The sequence below is a fragment of the Diadema antillarum genome, unplaced genomic scaffold (genome assembly GCF_040938485.1).
Source record: "Diadema antillarum isolate AM-2024a unplaced genomic scaffold, OU_Dant_1.0 scf00000199, whole genome shotgun sequence".
NCBI classification, from domain to species: Eukaryota; Metazoa; Echinodermata; class Echinoidea; order Diadematoida; family Diadematidae; genus Diadema; species Diadema antillarum.
In genome coordinates this window covers 1,626,668-1,642,724 of record NW_027271088.1, presented here as the reverse complement: position 1 = coordinate 1,642,724, position 16,057 = coordinate 1,626,668, and the positions used below count along the sequence as shown (strand labels likewise).

The following is a 16,057-nucleotide window of genomic DNA, read 5'->3' as shown; positions in this document are numbered from 1 at the left end:
AGCAAAAATGCAAAGCATGTGAAATCTACATTCCTGTATGATTGGGACTCAAGACTGGACATGTATGTCAGCTGAAATTATATTGTCAACTCTCACTGTATAAAAGTGGAAGAATTTGCTGGGGTCAACGCCCTATCAAACATGAGCAAGGCCACTCTACAAGAGTTCCATGTTTACATTCTTTTTGTTGCCCCTATATATATATAAAGGGGCAACAGAAACAAAAGTATAAAGCTGGATTTATAAAGCTTGTATGAAATGGAAAGCAGAATGACACAGAGAAGTTTTGTTCTAACCATGTATATTGTAGCATACAATTGTACCAGTGATGGGATTGCTCTTGAAAGAAAAGTGCCAGCCCCAGGTATGTGTACTGTCTTGATGAAGAACTATAAGCCCTACATCCAGTACATTTCTAATGTACTTGTTGGTTCCCCCTTCATCACATTCAATGCTTGCACCTGACACTTTTGTTGAGCATCCCGCTAATTATAGATGTTTCAACCTGACTTGGTATTCGACCGTCCTGACCTACCCATCCACCACTGCCAGTGACGGTAATGAGTCCGAAAATTTTTCTGCGTGAGTAATGCCATAGGGAGTTTGATCTGGTCCTGGAGCATAGCCAACTGTGGGCCGGTCTTATTTTCTTTTCTGTTTTTTTTTTTTTTTTTAATGCTCAAGTGTTGCTAACGGGTGCAGCTGTATTCACAATCTGACACATTAGATACTACCCACGAGTCTAGACAAACAGGTGTAACATGGATAACATAGGAACATAGACTTCACATCAATATAAACTACTTACTCTGTTCCACAAGCAACCCCCACAGGAAATCAATGGACTATATCCTCTTCATAGGTGTGTGTTTTTCTTTTCTTTTCTTTTTGTGGGGATAGTCTTTCACTGATAAATGTTTGGTCTTCATATGTAGGACACAATTTAATTTACTTCCTAATAATGTCTAAAATGTTGCTATCAAAAAATCCATACATCATTATCTTGTATTGGGAAAGTGCACTCCAAGAAACATCAAGGAATATATACATTAAAACTCATCACCAAGCTGTTCCAACGGAGTTCTTCCAGTATGATATTCTAAGTAGAACTCCATACTGTGTTAAAGTTAGGTTTGACAAGTACAGGAAATACAAACAATCAGTGTGGAAAAGACTTTCATTCAAACTGGAGAATGTGGAATTTCTAATCAAAGCTCCACATATCTTCACAAAACAGTGATATCTGTGGCACCACATGTAACACGTACAGTACTGTAAAATCACAAAGAATTGTGGCATGAAATTTTCACGAATTGCCACTGGCATTCAATGCATAGGCCTATAATGTAGACAAAATCTTTTGCATGCATTTCAATTTCGCAAATCTTTGTACTCGCAAAATTCCATGCACATGAAAATTTCTGGTTTTATAGTATTCAAATTAGATGAGGTGCCAAGGAATGGCTCCACAAGTCATCATTTGTGCACCAAAATCAACAATTTCCCTTTTCCAGGAAAAAAAAAAAGAATCCCTTTGAGTAACTCACATGTGTTGTGATAAAACAATTACAACTTTAAAGGATAAGTTCACCTTCATAGACATGTGGATTGAGTGAATGCAGCAATATTTAATAGTAGAACACATCAGTGAAAGTTTGGGGAAAATTGGACAATCCGTTCAAAAGTTATAAATTTTTGAAGTTTCTGCTTAGTCACTGCTGGATGAGAAGACTACTACAGTGCATGATGTCACATTTATGTCAGACAAATCCTCACATGAGCACTTTGGTGGTCAGACACAATCTTTTATTTTCATTTAATTTATGTGCGTGTTCAAACTGATCTATTGAGTACCATGAGTCATTGATGTGTGTGTCTACATTGTACCACACAAGCTCTGCCCAACTATTTGTTTCACAGCTCGAGGTCATTTCTGTTTCAGATGCCCAAGGACTTCCTTTAAAGAGTGACTATAGAAGTGATTTATTTTCACATGTATGCAACAAGAAAACAGAATATTTGTTGAGCTCTTTGGCATGAAAACTGGACACAAAACACCGCATGGAACAAATTTCTACAAAATCATGAAACAAAGCCTTAATTTTTGCACTATAAGTAAACAGACACATCTGTTTTACTGATAGTCATAAATGTATATGCCACAATAATTCATCACACTTTATACTCAGTGCAAATAATAGAAGACACTGTACATGTACTCTTTCAACTTCTTTGAAACAAAAATGCTGAATGCATCTGCACTGCATTTACTTCAAGTTTTCCACTTTAGATAATAAATGATTTTGAGCAATTGATAGACAATGATCTCTAGTCTTCCCAGCAGATAAAAAAGGTGAATCTTTAATAAGCAGTAACACATTATACATATCCATTGCAGTGACCAGTTCCGTCAGACTAATTAATTGGACTGCTGACCTTTTTAATAGACAGGGATAAGATAGATAGGGTAAGAGACACATGTAGAGAATGGTGTGTTGTATCTACTGTACTTCAGCAGGGTTATGAGATTACAGACCAAGACTGTGCATGGGGTAGTCAGGGGCTGTGAAACATTACTGCTCTTTCTTTCTTTCTTTCTTTCTTTTTCTTGTCTGACAGCCCCTGCCTTTGTTTTACGGCTCCTGGTAATTGAGTGACCTGAGTCTGGTGATTTCTGCTGAACTATTATTTTCGAAGAATTTGGTTTCAACATGCAAAATTTTCAAAATCCTCTTCATTCCTAAATTCATGAGCCATCTTTAAATTGGCAATACATTTTTATAAGATTACAGTTCCTGTTTCTCTGGAATAACTGGCAAAGTTTGTTGAATTTTTCTTTTTATTCTATTCATTTTGAGAAGATTAAATGATTTTAACCAATTCCATCTAATTTTCTCCAATAGAAGATAAACAGTAAAATTAAGAGATTTTGCCAATTTAATGAGAATGATACAAGTTTAATACAATGTTTCTTTCTTGATTGGACTTGTAAAAATTTGAACAAATTTGAACAAGTATTTCAAGATATTACTTGCAAGTGTATGTTTGTGAATTTTGTCATTGGATTAATTGGCATAAGATTGGCTACAGTTTAAACCCATGCATGGCTTCTGTGACCTGTAATTGATATCAAAGCAAATTTCAATTCTTTAAGAACAAGGATATTGTATGTGACATAATTCCGGGATGAGAAAATACAAGCTAAAAGTACAATATGTAACAATTCTATTGTTTAGTCAAGACTACAGGAGTATGTAAAGGTTACGATAAAGACAATACACATGTATTAAGCTGTAGCACAAACAAACACCTGCTGAATGGTTCTCTTTAAACACAATTTATCAAAAATTGTAGGTGGTTAAAGTACATTACAAAAGCAGGTATGTCAAAAATCATGTCACCAATGTAGGTACAAGGTGTAGAAATGATGATGGTGTACTTACTGTCTAATTTGCAGACGATGTTATCTATGACACACTGCTTGGTATATGAATCCTCTATCGTTGGGTCATAGTCTGTGACAAAGTAGGACTGGAACAAAAATAAAACTTTTGTTAAAGAACTTTCAAGTCACAAACTCAAATCAATGTTCACAGTTTATAAACGTGTAGCTCAGCCTCTCTGATGCCTGACACAAAATTTACAGACCTTCAAAGTAAGTGTCATAAAGCACAATTCATCAATACATACAATCACAAATGAGAATGTACAAATGCAGAATCAAAATGGAAGTTACAATACTGTAAAAGTGCAAATTTTTGTGTGTTTTCTGCGCTGTTGGGTAAAATCAATCTTGTGTTTTTCCTGTAATCAAGATACACATACAAGCACATATGCCAATAAAGAACATTACCTGTTCTAGCGATTTTTTTGCACTCTGTCGGGTAAGATGAATTTTGCATGTTTTTAATCCTGTGTATTCTTCTATGAAAAGGTATCACCTCCAAGAAGAAGAAAAAAAAATGCATGTTTTTAATTTCATGCTAGCTTCATGTTGCATGAAAATTTCAATACCACTAAAATTTCCACTTTTGCAGGTTGGTTTTTTTTTCCCCAAACAGCAGAATGGTAATGTAATTTCCTAATGGGTTGTGAAGAAATCCTTCACAAAACATATTAATTATATGAAAATGATAAAACAAATAATATTTTGTGGCATGATTTCAAATCATTGCTAACATTTCATGAGTGTTCGTGCTTTTGCTAGTGGTGTTTCTTTATTGTTGGTGTTTTCATCTCTGGTTTTGCATTGTTTTTATAGTCCTGTTAGAAAAGCTTCAAGTGACTGGATATACAAACATTAAATATCTTACAGTCCCAGTCAGGCTCACATTGTTTGGTATGATACTCTTACACTTCCGCCTCTGTTTCCTGTAATCAATATGTATGCCGACAAAGAACAAGAAAAAAAACTCCTGGCAGCATTCATTCACATTGTACCCGGAAGACACGTTTATACACAGGTTTTAACACTTCAGGACACTACAAGATGATAATGTAACTAGGGTATTTGAATTGTTAAACTCTGAATAAAGGCTGATTTGAAGTTTTTATTTGATTGATTCTAATGTCAACCATTTTATATATTTTGAAGTGGTGAAACAAGAACAACTGGACAGTTATTTGCATGTTTGACACACACTGTATCAAAGAAAAGGAAATTTATTGTCTCTTCAAGCATTCGTAAGAGCATACGTATCTCACTTGGGGTAGAATTCAGGTATTTCTGTTTAATGTTAAGGTATTGTGTATTATCATCGTCAAGGGTTAACTTTGCATTTTTCCATTTATATAGAGTATTGATATTGTGCTGATGTTATGATGTAAAAAAGAATGTCCTTGATTTGTTATTTTGTATTTGTTGAACTGTTATATTTCGTCATTCTGTTGCAGGGCCCCCTAGGATAACAGTGTTTAAACCACTGATGGGGCTACCCTGGGTAAAGAAAACTGAATAAATGTATAAATGAATAAATAAAAACCCTGCACAAATTGTTTTTCGAATGTCAGCATTATGTGACTAAGCACTTCAACTATTATGTAGTTTAACCTACACATATTGGTGATGAACAACAATTTTATATTGATCAGCAAGATGTGCCATAACTCGAGGCGATCAAACAAAATATCATTCACTCCTTCAAAATTCTAATTGAATGGATGGATTCTCATCGACCCCAAACTATTTTGAATCATACAGTCCTCTATAACAATGTGTTGACACATACAGTACGACCAATGATGGATTTATGGCATTTTTTTTTTTTGTGTGTGTGTATATGTATGTTGTTGTCGGTGCTTTGTTTAGTTTTGCTTGTTTGTTTTGTTGTTGTTGTTTGTTTGTTTGTGTGTGTGGTTTGATTTTGTGTGTGTGTGTGTGTCTTTTTTTCTTTCTTTTTTTTTTGGGGGGGGGGGGGGGGGGAAGGGGGGTCTTCAACCTGATGCCAGCAGCATGCTACCAGTTGTCAATCTAACAACTTGGCCTAGACCAGCTGACATGTTTGAACAGCTGGATGGCTACCAGCTGAGAAATTCCCTTCCCTGGTCTCATTTATCTCAGCTGCACCTCATCTTCTCTACCGGTACCAGAGGGTGTGTCTGTCTGTATGAAAGAATTGTCATGTCTTCGTGAGGAGCCAGGTACCTGCAGGTTTCATCGAGATGATGCATAGCAGATGCTCCCATCATACATATTTTGCATAGATCTCTCACTAAGTACGCACAGTTCACTTGAAGTTCATTGTCAGATGTACTTTAATGTATCTTCTACAGGTGAAACAGAAATTTCCACTGCTTCAAGCTTACAGGTTTGTTACCATAAATTATGCTGAGGGGCAAATGTACACCCTTGTATGATAGGCCATATGCAAATTGTAAGACATGTTTGTTAATAATATGTGAAGATGAAAGTGTGTTGATGATACCAATTGATTAATGATAACTGTGTAGAACTATGTACTACAATTTGTTAACATCAAATGTAAATCATGCCACTTTGATATCCCTGATAACTTAATGACAGCAAGTCTTTAAGGACATAAACGTATCAATAAAATATGTTTAACCATTTATTCTAAAAAGCAGCATATTTCACAGCTAAATCTATATTAGAAACAATTTGTGCACAAAAAATAAGTACTAATCTAGATTTGAATACCATTTGAGAGAAGCCCTGATTTGTGGCATACTGTTTTACAGTTGTATGATTTGAAGAAGGTTTCATTCGTATTGTAGCCTCTAAACATGGCTCACGCTGTCCCATGACGGTGACACTTTGCCTTATATGCCACTTTCAGATCTCACTTTGGTGTAATAAATGCGATAACATGGTGATGTTCCGAAAGAAGCTGAAATCCTTTACCAATCTCTCCCTTTGATTTTATTTTTGTATCTTTTTATAGCTGACATGAGCATAGTGTAGAATTGCGCTTTAAAGGGACTGTACAGTACTGGTTGAGGTAGGGATTCATGTTTTGAACATTCCTAAGTGAGATAATGAGAAACCTCTTATGAAATATGAAAGAGCACGTAATTTCAAGAAGGATTCTTGGTTTTCAAATAGCTGAGATATCCAAAACAGTGATAATAATAAAGGCTACAGGCCACGCCTTTTATTAGGGTGTCTTTGTTTTACCTTGTGTTTGGATATATTCTCAGCCATTTCAAACCCGTTTTTCATCAAATAAACTTTTGATACCCCTTAGAATTGCATGCTCTTTGACATCTCATAGAGTGGTTTCTGAATATCTTGCAAAATGTTAAAAGCTAAATCCTCACCTCAACCAAAACTGTACACACCCTTTGGCCCGAATTCACACGAGGGTGGTACAAATGAAACCATGGTTTAAACCATGGACAAAAACCATGGAGCACCAATTGTCGCAAGAAAAATTTCGTTACGAAATTGGTCATTTCGTCGACAAAATGACCATTTCGTTAACAAAATTATCATTTCATGGACGAAATGTTCATTTAGTTACAAAATGTTGTCATTTTGTTACAAAATAATCATTTCATCGATGAAATGACTGATTTCGTAATGAAACATTCCATGCGACACTTGGCGCTCCATGGTTTTTGTCCATGGTTTAAACCATGGTTTTATTTGTACCATCTTCGTGATATTCAGGCCTTTAAGTCATCAATGAAAACTGAAAGGATATTCAGCATTTGACTTTCACTTTGCTCTTCATTGGTCATGAGGGAAGTTTGAAGCAAACAGTGACAACGATATTCCGAAACCAAATGCTCTCAAGATCACGACTGCTTTGATCAGACAAAGCCTGCTTGCTATACTACAAAGGAGAGGAAACTTCAAGCAATGGTCACATCTAATTCGACACAAACCTATCCTTTTCGGCTACCTTCATGTATCTATACATCCATATCACAATCATAATTTCAAAAGGCCTTGTTCAGTGAGGAGGCACAATAACAATACGGTTTCGTTTATTTTGGTCACTTTCATGATTTCCTTCATTATACCTTCATCACACAATAAGATACCGCTACAGGATACAGTTTCCTTCCTATAAATCCAATCTCATCAATGGGGGAACTGTTCAAGCAACTAAATTCAAAACGTTCTGCTGGACTGCAATTTCACATTCTACCTGAAGGTCATTTCAACATCTCCATCCCACTATATAGTATTCTTTTCATTGTATGACCAAAAAAAAAAAAAAAGAACAAGACTTTTTTTTTCAGCAAACTTGGCTCTTCACATGGACATGGTACATACCACAAGATTTAGTTGTAACTCCTTGCTATCATAAAGTGGTAAATGTGCAATTCTTAGGCACACACATACACACGTCTATGAATGTATACAAATTGCATGCATCTGCAGTAAGGTACGTGGTATGCCAAGTGTTCAAACCTTACCCTACAATTAAAAAAATTGCAACATGTATCACTCTAGATCTGAATCATTGGTAACAAGATGTAGACCCCCTAATTTCCTATCTGAAAAAATTGTCTCCCTACTGTGTTTTTCTGATGGGTTTTGTTAGATATCATCCAGCAATAATAGAAACATCCCATTAAACAAGGATGATAGCACATTCAGGCTTTGAATTCCATTTGATTTGGGTCATGGCCATTTTTGCCTGGACTCTCAATTTTTTAGGAGTAGGCATCAAGGCCAATTAGGGGGCATCAAAGCCAAAACTGATTCATGTTTAAAATGACTTTTCACCTTCACCAACATTGGATTTTGATGGTTGTTTTTCAAAAGGAAACCAAAACCCAAAGAGCAATGTGGATTGAGTGAAAGCAGCAACATTAGTAGAACACCATGAAAGTTTGAGGAAAATGGAACAATCGATCCAAAAGTTATGAATTTTTAAAGTTTTGGTATTGCAATCACTGGATAAGGAGACTATTTCAGTTCATGACATCATGTGCGGAATGGACAACAATATAAAGAAAATATAAATAAAATTCAACATGTTTCACTTTTTCTAGCATAATGAAAGAGCATTTCACTAACCTCTTTCAGAAAGCAGGGGGAATGATATTACCCTTAAGATATGTTAGTAACAAGTTGATGGAATGTGTAATTTTCATGAAAAATGAATTTTTGTGGAATTTTCCTTTAAACATTTTCTTAATATTGTTGTCCACTCATGACGTCGTGAACTCTAGTGGTCTCCTTATTGGATTTCAACATCAAAACTTTAAAAATACATAGTTTTTGACTGTCGACTTTGGATCTGTAATGAATCACCATATCCTCAGTCAGAATAAACACACTTCTTTATTTCAGATCCAAAATCTGTCAGTCGTACAGTCGTGAGTCGGAAATGCATGCGGCAGGCTTTACACCATATCAGGGCAATTACCCCCCCCCCCCCCCCCCCACCCCCGGCTAAATACTGGTTAGCGATAAGGTAAGAGTATTGGCCAAGATTAGGGTTAGGGTAACCCCAGGGCGCTCCTTGTACACATTTATACTGTGGGAGCGCCCGAGTTGAAAGAGTGCTGTCACTGAACGTTGGAAGACAACCCCAATTCTTTTGGCTCTATAAGTTACGAATTTCACCAGCAAAAGGCTTACTTTTATACTCTACATGAGTCTCTTATCTAATTCATACTTGCTGTTCACTTGCACATTTTGAAACTGATCCTACGGTCTTGAAAAGGCGTTTTTCTACGAGTCCATCTCCATTCTCGCAGTTCCTCCCTTTGTTTTTGGAAACAACCTTTGCAAAGGCACATAGCGCATTGGCACTATGAAAATGCATGAAAAGTGCAATGTTTTTCGCCTTTGAACAAGGCCCTTTTGCTCTCACGCTGTCACGCTTGGCTGGGATATCGCTTCTTCATTCACCCGGAAAGCAACGCAATACAGCGAGAAGGCCTTGCGAAAAGGCTACATCGCACTCTGTTTATAGCGTATGCATACAGGTTTCAAATCCGTCGAACAAAGCAGTTGTCATTCTCACAGATTCCTCTTGACTGGATCATTTGGCATAATCGTGATATAGTCCCCACCACTGCGTGACTGTATTAAATACAACCCTACCTAACCCTATACCCTAACCCTAGTCCGCGGGTGCACGCGCACTGCGGTGGGGCCTATGGTGGGGACTATATGATCACGATTATGCCGATCATTTAAAGTCTCCAGTATTTACAGAAAGGGACTACAGGAGGAGCAAAACGTACCCAGGCAAGCGTTATCAACAATTGGACCAAATCTGTAAGTATTCAAATTGAAGAAATTTTATGAACTTACGACTCTTAACAGTCTTTAGTTGGAATTTACCCGCAAATCTACCCTCTACCATGACTCAATATCCTTCCCTACACAGCCCGAATGGGCTGTGTTTCGCAGCTAGGATTAGGGTTACTTTTAGGTTGAGGGTTATTTTGGTGAGTTTGGCCTATATTTGGGGTAGGGTTAGGATTAACCAGACTTACGTTAGATTCTATACACGGCCCAGTCGCTGATTAGGCTTAGCATTACATTAGGGGTCAGGGGGAGGGTCTTGGGTAAATGTCCAGGGGTGGTATTCTGAACACTGTTTTATCTCTGTTGTAACTTGTGTTGTAACTTGTGTTGTAAGTCTGTGAGTTACAACACCGCTAAAACAGTTGTAAATCGGTATTCTGAAAACTGTTTTATCGGTATTCTGAAAACTGTTTTAACGGTGTTGTAAGTCATGATAACCCCGCCCATCGCAATAATCATATCCAATAGGAAATATTGTTAGAAATGGCATCGAAGACATTTCAACCAATAAGATTGGGCACTCCCTCGGGCAAATGCGCCTTGCTTAACCCTGCGTGTTTTAACAAGCGCTCATTCTCTGGTGTGCGCACAAATAGGACAATGGCATGCGCAGGTAAAGAGAGCCAGAGATAGAATATAAGTTACAACAGAAGCTTGATCATTTATGCCTTCTTACCGGTTTTGACGTATAGTTGGTGCGGTAGGGGATTCGCAAAGCTATCTCAGATTGAGTCTTTTTATTTGAAATTTTGTCTAAAAAAATAAGAAGATATCTGGCGTTCATAAGAGGAACCCAAATTTCATGGTTTATGGGGAACTAGACGCTTCTAAATTAAGCTAAGCCCTTGCAATGCCATGTTATTATTATCATTATTATCATTGCTGTTGTTGTTGTTGTCACTATCTTCACAAGATATCTCTTGGAGATCAATATCACGTCAAGTTCCATCATGGAACCTTGGACTTCTAATATTTTTCTCAGGATTCGCGCCATCCCCAGCAATAAATATTTTTGAAACACCCAAAGGTACTGATAATGAATTCTTATTGGTGAAGATAGTGAAATCATATAAAAACAAATGTTTAATATTTTGAAACACATTTTTGAAATGAATAGTGCTTAAAACAAATTGCCGACGGTACCGGTAACCTTTCTGTTCATGTGTTTGTGTTTTTATCTATGTGCATTATTTATGCAACGCGTATGTATACTTGCAGAGTTACTGTTACCAAATTTTGTATTGTGGAATGAGTTTACATTTTGTCAAACTGCTATATCTTTTGCCTTTCTGTACATACATTGCTTTTATTTTCTGTATATCTTTTTATTTTGAACTCGCATACCACAATATTGACTCGATGAATTATCTCACTATCTAACATAATAACGAAAGTTACAACGGAGTTAAAACACCTTCCACCCTGTTTTATCTCAGAAGCATAAATTTGCACGGGGCGTGACTTACAACAGAAGATAAAACAGTTTTCAGAATACCGTGTAATCTAATGGGTGTTCAGGTTTGCGCCCACTGTTACGCGCGTGCGCATACCCTAAGACAATGGTATGCGCAGGCAAAGAGTGCGCAAGATAAAATACAAGTTACAACAGAAGTTACAACAGAAGTTACAACAGAGATAAAACGGTGTTCAGAATACCGATTTGTTACAACAGACTTACAACAGAGATAAAACGGTCTCAGAATACCACCCCAGGGGGGTAATTGCCCTAGACCCCTTTAAACTATCAATTCCCCCCCCCCCCCCTCCCCCCCCCCCCCCCCCCAGGTCGCTGCGTTAGTAGAGATGTCATTCATTGACACCCGTCGGGCTGCTCTTGCTCTTCACCCCGCTGCGGTCGGGGTGATGTGGGTCAGCGATGCGGACGGACATGCGCCTAGCAGTATAGCTAGTAGTTGTTCAATAGTTGGAAAATACACAGAAATCAAACAAGGAACGACTGACAGAGATTCAAACGACGATATTCACCTGGATAAACTGAATAGTGATGGCACTTTTTCCAACTCCTCCACCACCTACAACGACAATTTTGTGCATTTGCACATGATTATTGCTGGTGGCATTCGACGACATCGTAGCGGCGTGATGTACCAGTATGATCCTGAATGACTCCCCCAGACTATAAGTGCGTACAATTGGAACTGTACGTGTAGCTAGCCTAGCACGCTTGTAATACAAGCGGTCATCAGATGCAGAGCAGACAGAGCTGAGGAGCTCGGTATTAGCTTGTTTTTCCACTAACGATGTTACAGCTCGCTGTCTGCACTCGTAGCACTGACTCCTATCCGAGCTAGTCGCCTGCAGCCCAGCGAGCTAGCTACCTCCGAGCCGGGATGTTTACGATTGACACTTCGGCACGTGAGGGCGTAGTCCGTAAATGCACTACGCACATAGAGCTGTGTGTATGCCATTAAACAGCTCTATGACTACGCATCATTCATCGTTGTCGTCGTCGTCGTCGTCGTCGCAGCATACTCTTGTCAGAGCGTAGCTTCCCTCACGGCAGCATGATACAAACGTCTGTTTTGAGCCATTCTAGTTGCTTTCTCCATAGAACCAAATGTCTCCCTCACCGTTCTGTCCCATCTATATCTTGGTCTCCCTCTACTATACGCTTTCCAGGGAATTGGGCCATAAGGACTCTCTTTTCCATCCCACTGTGTCTCATAATATGCCCAAAATATCCCAGCTTCTGTTTCTTTACATACTTCAGTAGCCAGTCACTCGGTACATTGAGTACCTTTCTGATGTCTTCATTTGTTCGTCGTTCCACCCATGGGACTCTCAAAATTCTGCGATAACATTTATTTTCAAATGCACAGATTCTTTTCTCATCTGCCTTCCGTAGAACCCAAGCTTCGGATGCGTAAGTTGCAATTGGGGAAATGCAGGCTCTGAGAACTCTGAGTTTTGTCTCCTTGTCTTGTCCTTGCCACAGCTTCTTCATGGCATTCAATGCCTTCAAACTCATAGCTAGTCGGCTTTTGATTTCCCTGCTGTTATCACCATTTTGCTGCATTCTCACCCCATCTCATCATTCAATTCCATCTCTAGTTGATGAGTGATCCTACTAAGAAGTACATGTATTTTTAGCATGATCTTGCTTGCATGACTATGAGGGAGATTGTTCTGTAATTTTCACAAATTTGTAGATCACCCGTTTCTTTGGGATGGGCACAAACAGAGCACGGCACCAGTCAACAGGCCACTCCCCTGTCTGCCATATCTTCACACAGAGCTTGTGCATCAATGTAATGGCTGCTTCACCACCAGCCAAGGAGTAGTTCTGCTTGAATTCCATCACAGTTTGGTGACTTTCCTCCTTTCAGAGCTTTCATTGCCTCTTCTACTTCAGATCGCAGAGGGGTCAGGCGACTGTCTTCTGATGTCTTTATCTTCCAGTTTAGCGGACGTTCTTCTACTCCTGCTTCTTCCTCCACTTCCTCATCCTCGTATAGTTCCCTACAGTATTCTTTCCAGCGATCCAGGACGTCATTTGTTTCTGTTAAAATATTGCCTTCTTTGTTCTTAATAACATTCAGACTGGGTTTAAACTTTTTGGTCAAATTCTTAATTTCACCATACATTGCTTTACTGTTGCCTGCTTTACTGTGTGCTTCTATATACTACAACACTTGTTTAAAAGATATTGTCTCTTGTCTTTTCGGCATACCCTCTTGATATCCTTTGTTGCATTACGGTACTCCAAGCTGGCAATGCTAACACCTTCCTCTTTCATACTTCTCCTCTTTTCAGTGAGATTGAGTGTTTCTTCTGAGATCCACTCTGATTTTTTCCTCCTTCTCCGTGATAGGTGTTTTTTGGCTGTTGTGAGTATTGCTTCCTTTCTCCCAAAGATCATTTGGTGACATCTCTTCTGCTATCGCTGCTAGGGCCTCATATTGGTTATGTACCTCCACTGAAAAGGCATCTGGTATGCTTGACACATCAAATCTCATGACTGTGTTATGGTTGACACTTCTTCTTGGCTTTGACTTTGCATTTCATATCTAAGCACAGTAGCTGATGATCCGACCCACAGTCTGCACCTGGAAATGTACGGGTGTTTCTAACACTTTTGATCTCATGGGTCTGTGGACAAGAATGTATAGTCGATCTGATTCATTGTTGTTCCATTTGGGGCTGTCCAAGTATTCATCGTACTTGAGTAAAAACTCCAAGTACTAAAAACTTGGTACATTCATCCATCTATCCAGGGCATCCCCTCGTCGATTCCTTTTTAGTAATTCACTGAACCACGCCTATCTCATTAATAGGGCCTGTTCATTAATCTGAGGAGAGAAAAAATGGAACCAATTCAAAGCTGAACAACGCCTTGCATTATCAGCAGACTTTTATTGGGTTATCGGCCAATTTTCAACAAGGGTTTGATGATGTCCACCCATGGTTGGCTTTGCTGTCCTGGAGGCGGGAACATGCATGCAGAGGATGGGTCCCCGTCCAGGCTCGTTTCTCTTATTTTTGTTTTTGTTTTGTTAATGGGGGGGGGGGGGATGTCCCCTTCACATAATCTTGTTGGCATTTTGATGGATTTTTTTATCTGCAAACACAGTTGCCAGCAAAAAATAAAACCCAATATTCCGTCATAAGTGTGCATCCCTCGTGCACGGGGGATACACCCTTTCACACTTTCAGCTCCGATCAATCTCCGTTCGGTCGTGGAGCTCTCACCTTGCGAATGCTGTACACAAAACTCGGTCTGTGCTCCATGCTGTAAGGCCTTATAGGTCTTATTCAGGTACACAATAGGCCCCTATACATGCATTACAAGCACCAAAATGAAGTATACTTGTCTTCATTACTTATAAATCAAAGTGTCTGGTATAATGCACAAAAGGTGAAGAAAATGCTTGATCCTAAAAAACAGAATAAATACATGCATGCACTTATGCCATTAGCCTACTTGTATAAGGTTTGACTATTGTTATAGTAAACATCTCTGTTCTTTTGATAATTGTCTTGTTGACATTATTCCTTGACAAAGTGATATGTGTGTCATCAATGGGGGATTCAGAAAACAAAAGAAATAAAAAGAAAAAAGAAAGAAAAGGTCGGGTTTCGTTTGTTTATTATATTCTGTTTATTTGTTTTTTGTTTGTTTTTTGCATGTCAGCCGATGAAACCCGGAAGTAGCGCGAGAGACGGCACCGGGAGCCATCACCGCCCATTCTTTGTTGTTGCTTGTCAGCTGATTAAACTCGAAAGAGCCACCAGAAATATCTTTTGTGCCCCCCCCCCCCACTTTACGGAATTCCTTAAAAATGTGAAATCAAGTATATAAATAGGCCCGTCAAGCAGACAAACAAACAAAATAATGTTTTGATAGTGGCGATTAAACCTATACTGAGAAAAGTGATGAGGAAAGAATAAAAGTGACTGATGATTTGCTGTGATAAAATCTATAAATCATTCCGAACAGTTTATTACCCAAAATAATATGGCATGAAATATTCCATTCCTAGTTTTATAATGCTATAGGCCTATCAGTAAATAAAGTTGAAGACAGTTTAATCAAGAGCTGATAAGTATCAATATATAGGCCTATTTCTTAAAAGTTCCGTGTTTCTACGGTCACAAATCTTCGCAACGATTACATAAGTGTCACATGGTCCGCACGCTCCCTTTAGCTTCCCGGCCAAAAGTATATCATCAAAGTTAGTGGGTCGACAATCAATGAAAGACCACAATCCTGCCCGTGAAAAGTGCGCTATATTTTGTAAGTTATACCGGTACAGCGACTGTACTGAATGTGCTGTGATATCATTCTAATTGATCTTTTCAAAGGGAATATAAAGAGAAGAGATATAAAAGGTCTGTGATAAGAGTTTATAATAATATAAGACAATGCCATACAGTTTGCGAGCCCTGGTATCATTGATTCGCATGTTAACAGTTTGAAACCACAAACCGATCATTCCTCGACTTCCAAAATACTGTCCTATTTTATCAATATCTACCGTTCAATATCATGATTCTGTTCTGTTACCTTTAGGCCATACAAAAATGTGTGTGAGAGAGTGTATGCATGCATGCCATTGTGAAATGAAACTACAATAAAGATTTTGTGAATGAATGTCCTATGTGAATGAATAATGAATGTCCTATGTGAATGAATGTCCTACTGCCCTTTCTGTTTTATGTAAGAAGAACAGTCATGTTCACAATTACTCAACTCGTCAGTAAAACTTTTTCCATATACCTCGTACACGCACCACCTTTGCACAAAACACTGTTATTTTTTCTGGCCCTACTAAGCTTTGGAACAATTTGCCAATTGATGTT

General features: G+C 38.4%; 1 protein-coding gene across 1 annotated transcript in view; it reads right to left on the bottom strand.

The window, feature by feature from the left end:
• LOC139723777 (ras-related protein R-Ras2-like) overlaps positions 1-11,881 on the bottom strand; it is a 48,748-nt gene extending 36,867 nt beyond the window's left edge. Inside the window, exons 1-2 of the mRNA XM_071634987.1 lie at positions 11,723-11,881; positions 3,444-3,531 (exon numbers count right to left, since the gene is read on the bottom strand). Coding sequence (XP_071491088.1) covers positions 3,444-3,531; positions 11,723-11,827 — 193 coding nt within the window. The 5' untranslated portion in view covers positions 11,828-11,881. The remainder of the gene's footprint in view (positions 1-3,443; positions 3,532-11,722) is intronic.
• Positions 11,882-16,057: the final 4,176 nt, after the last annotated feature.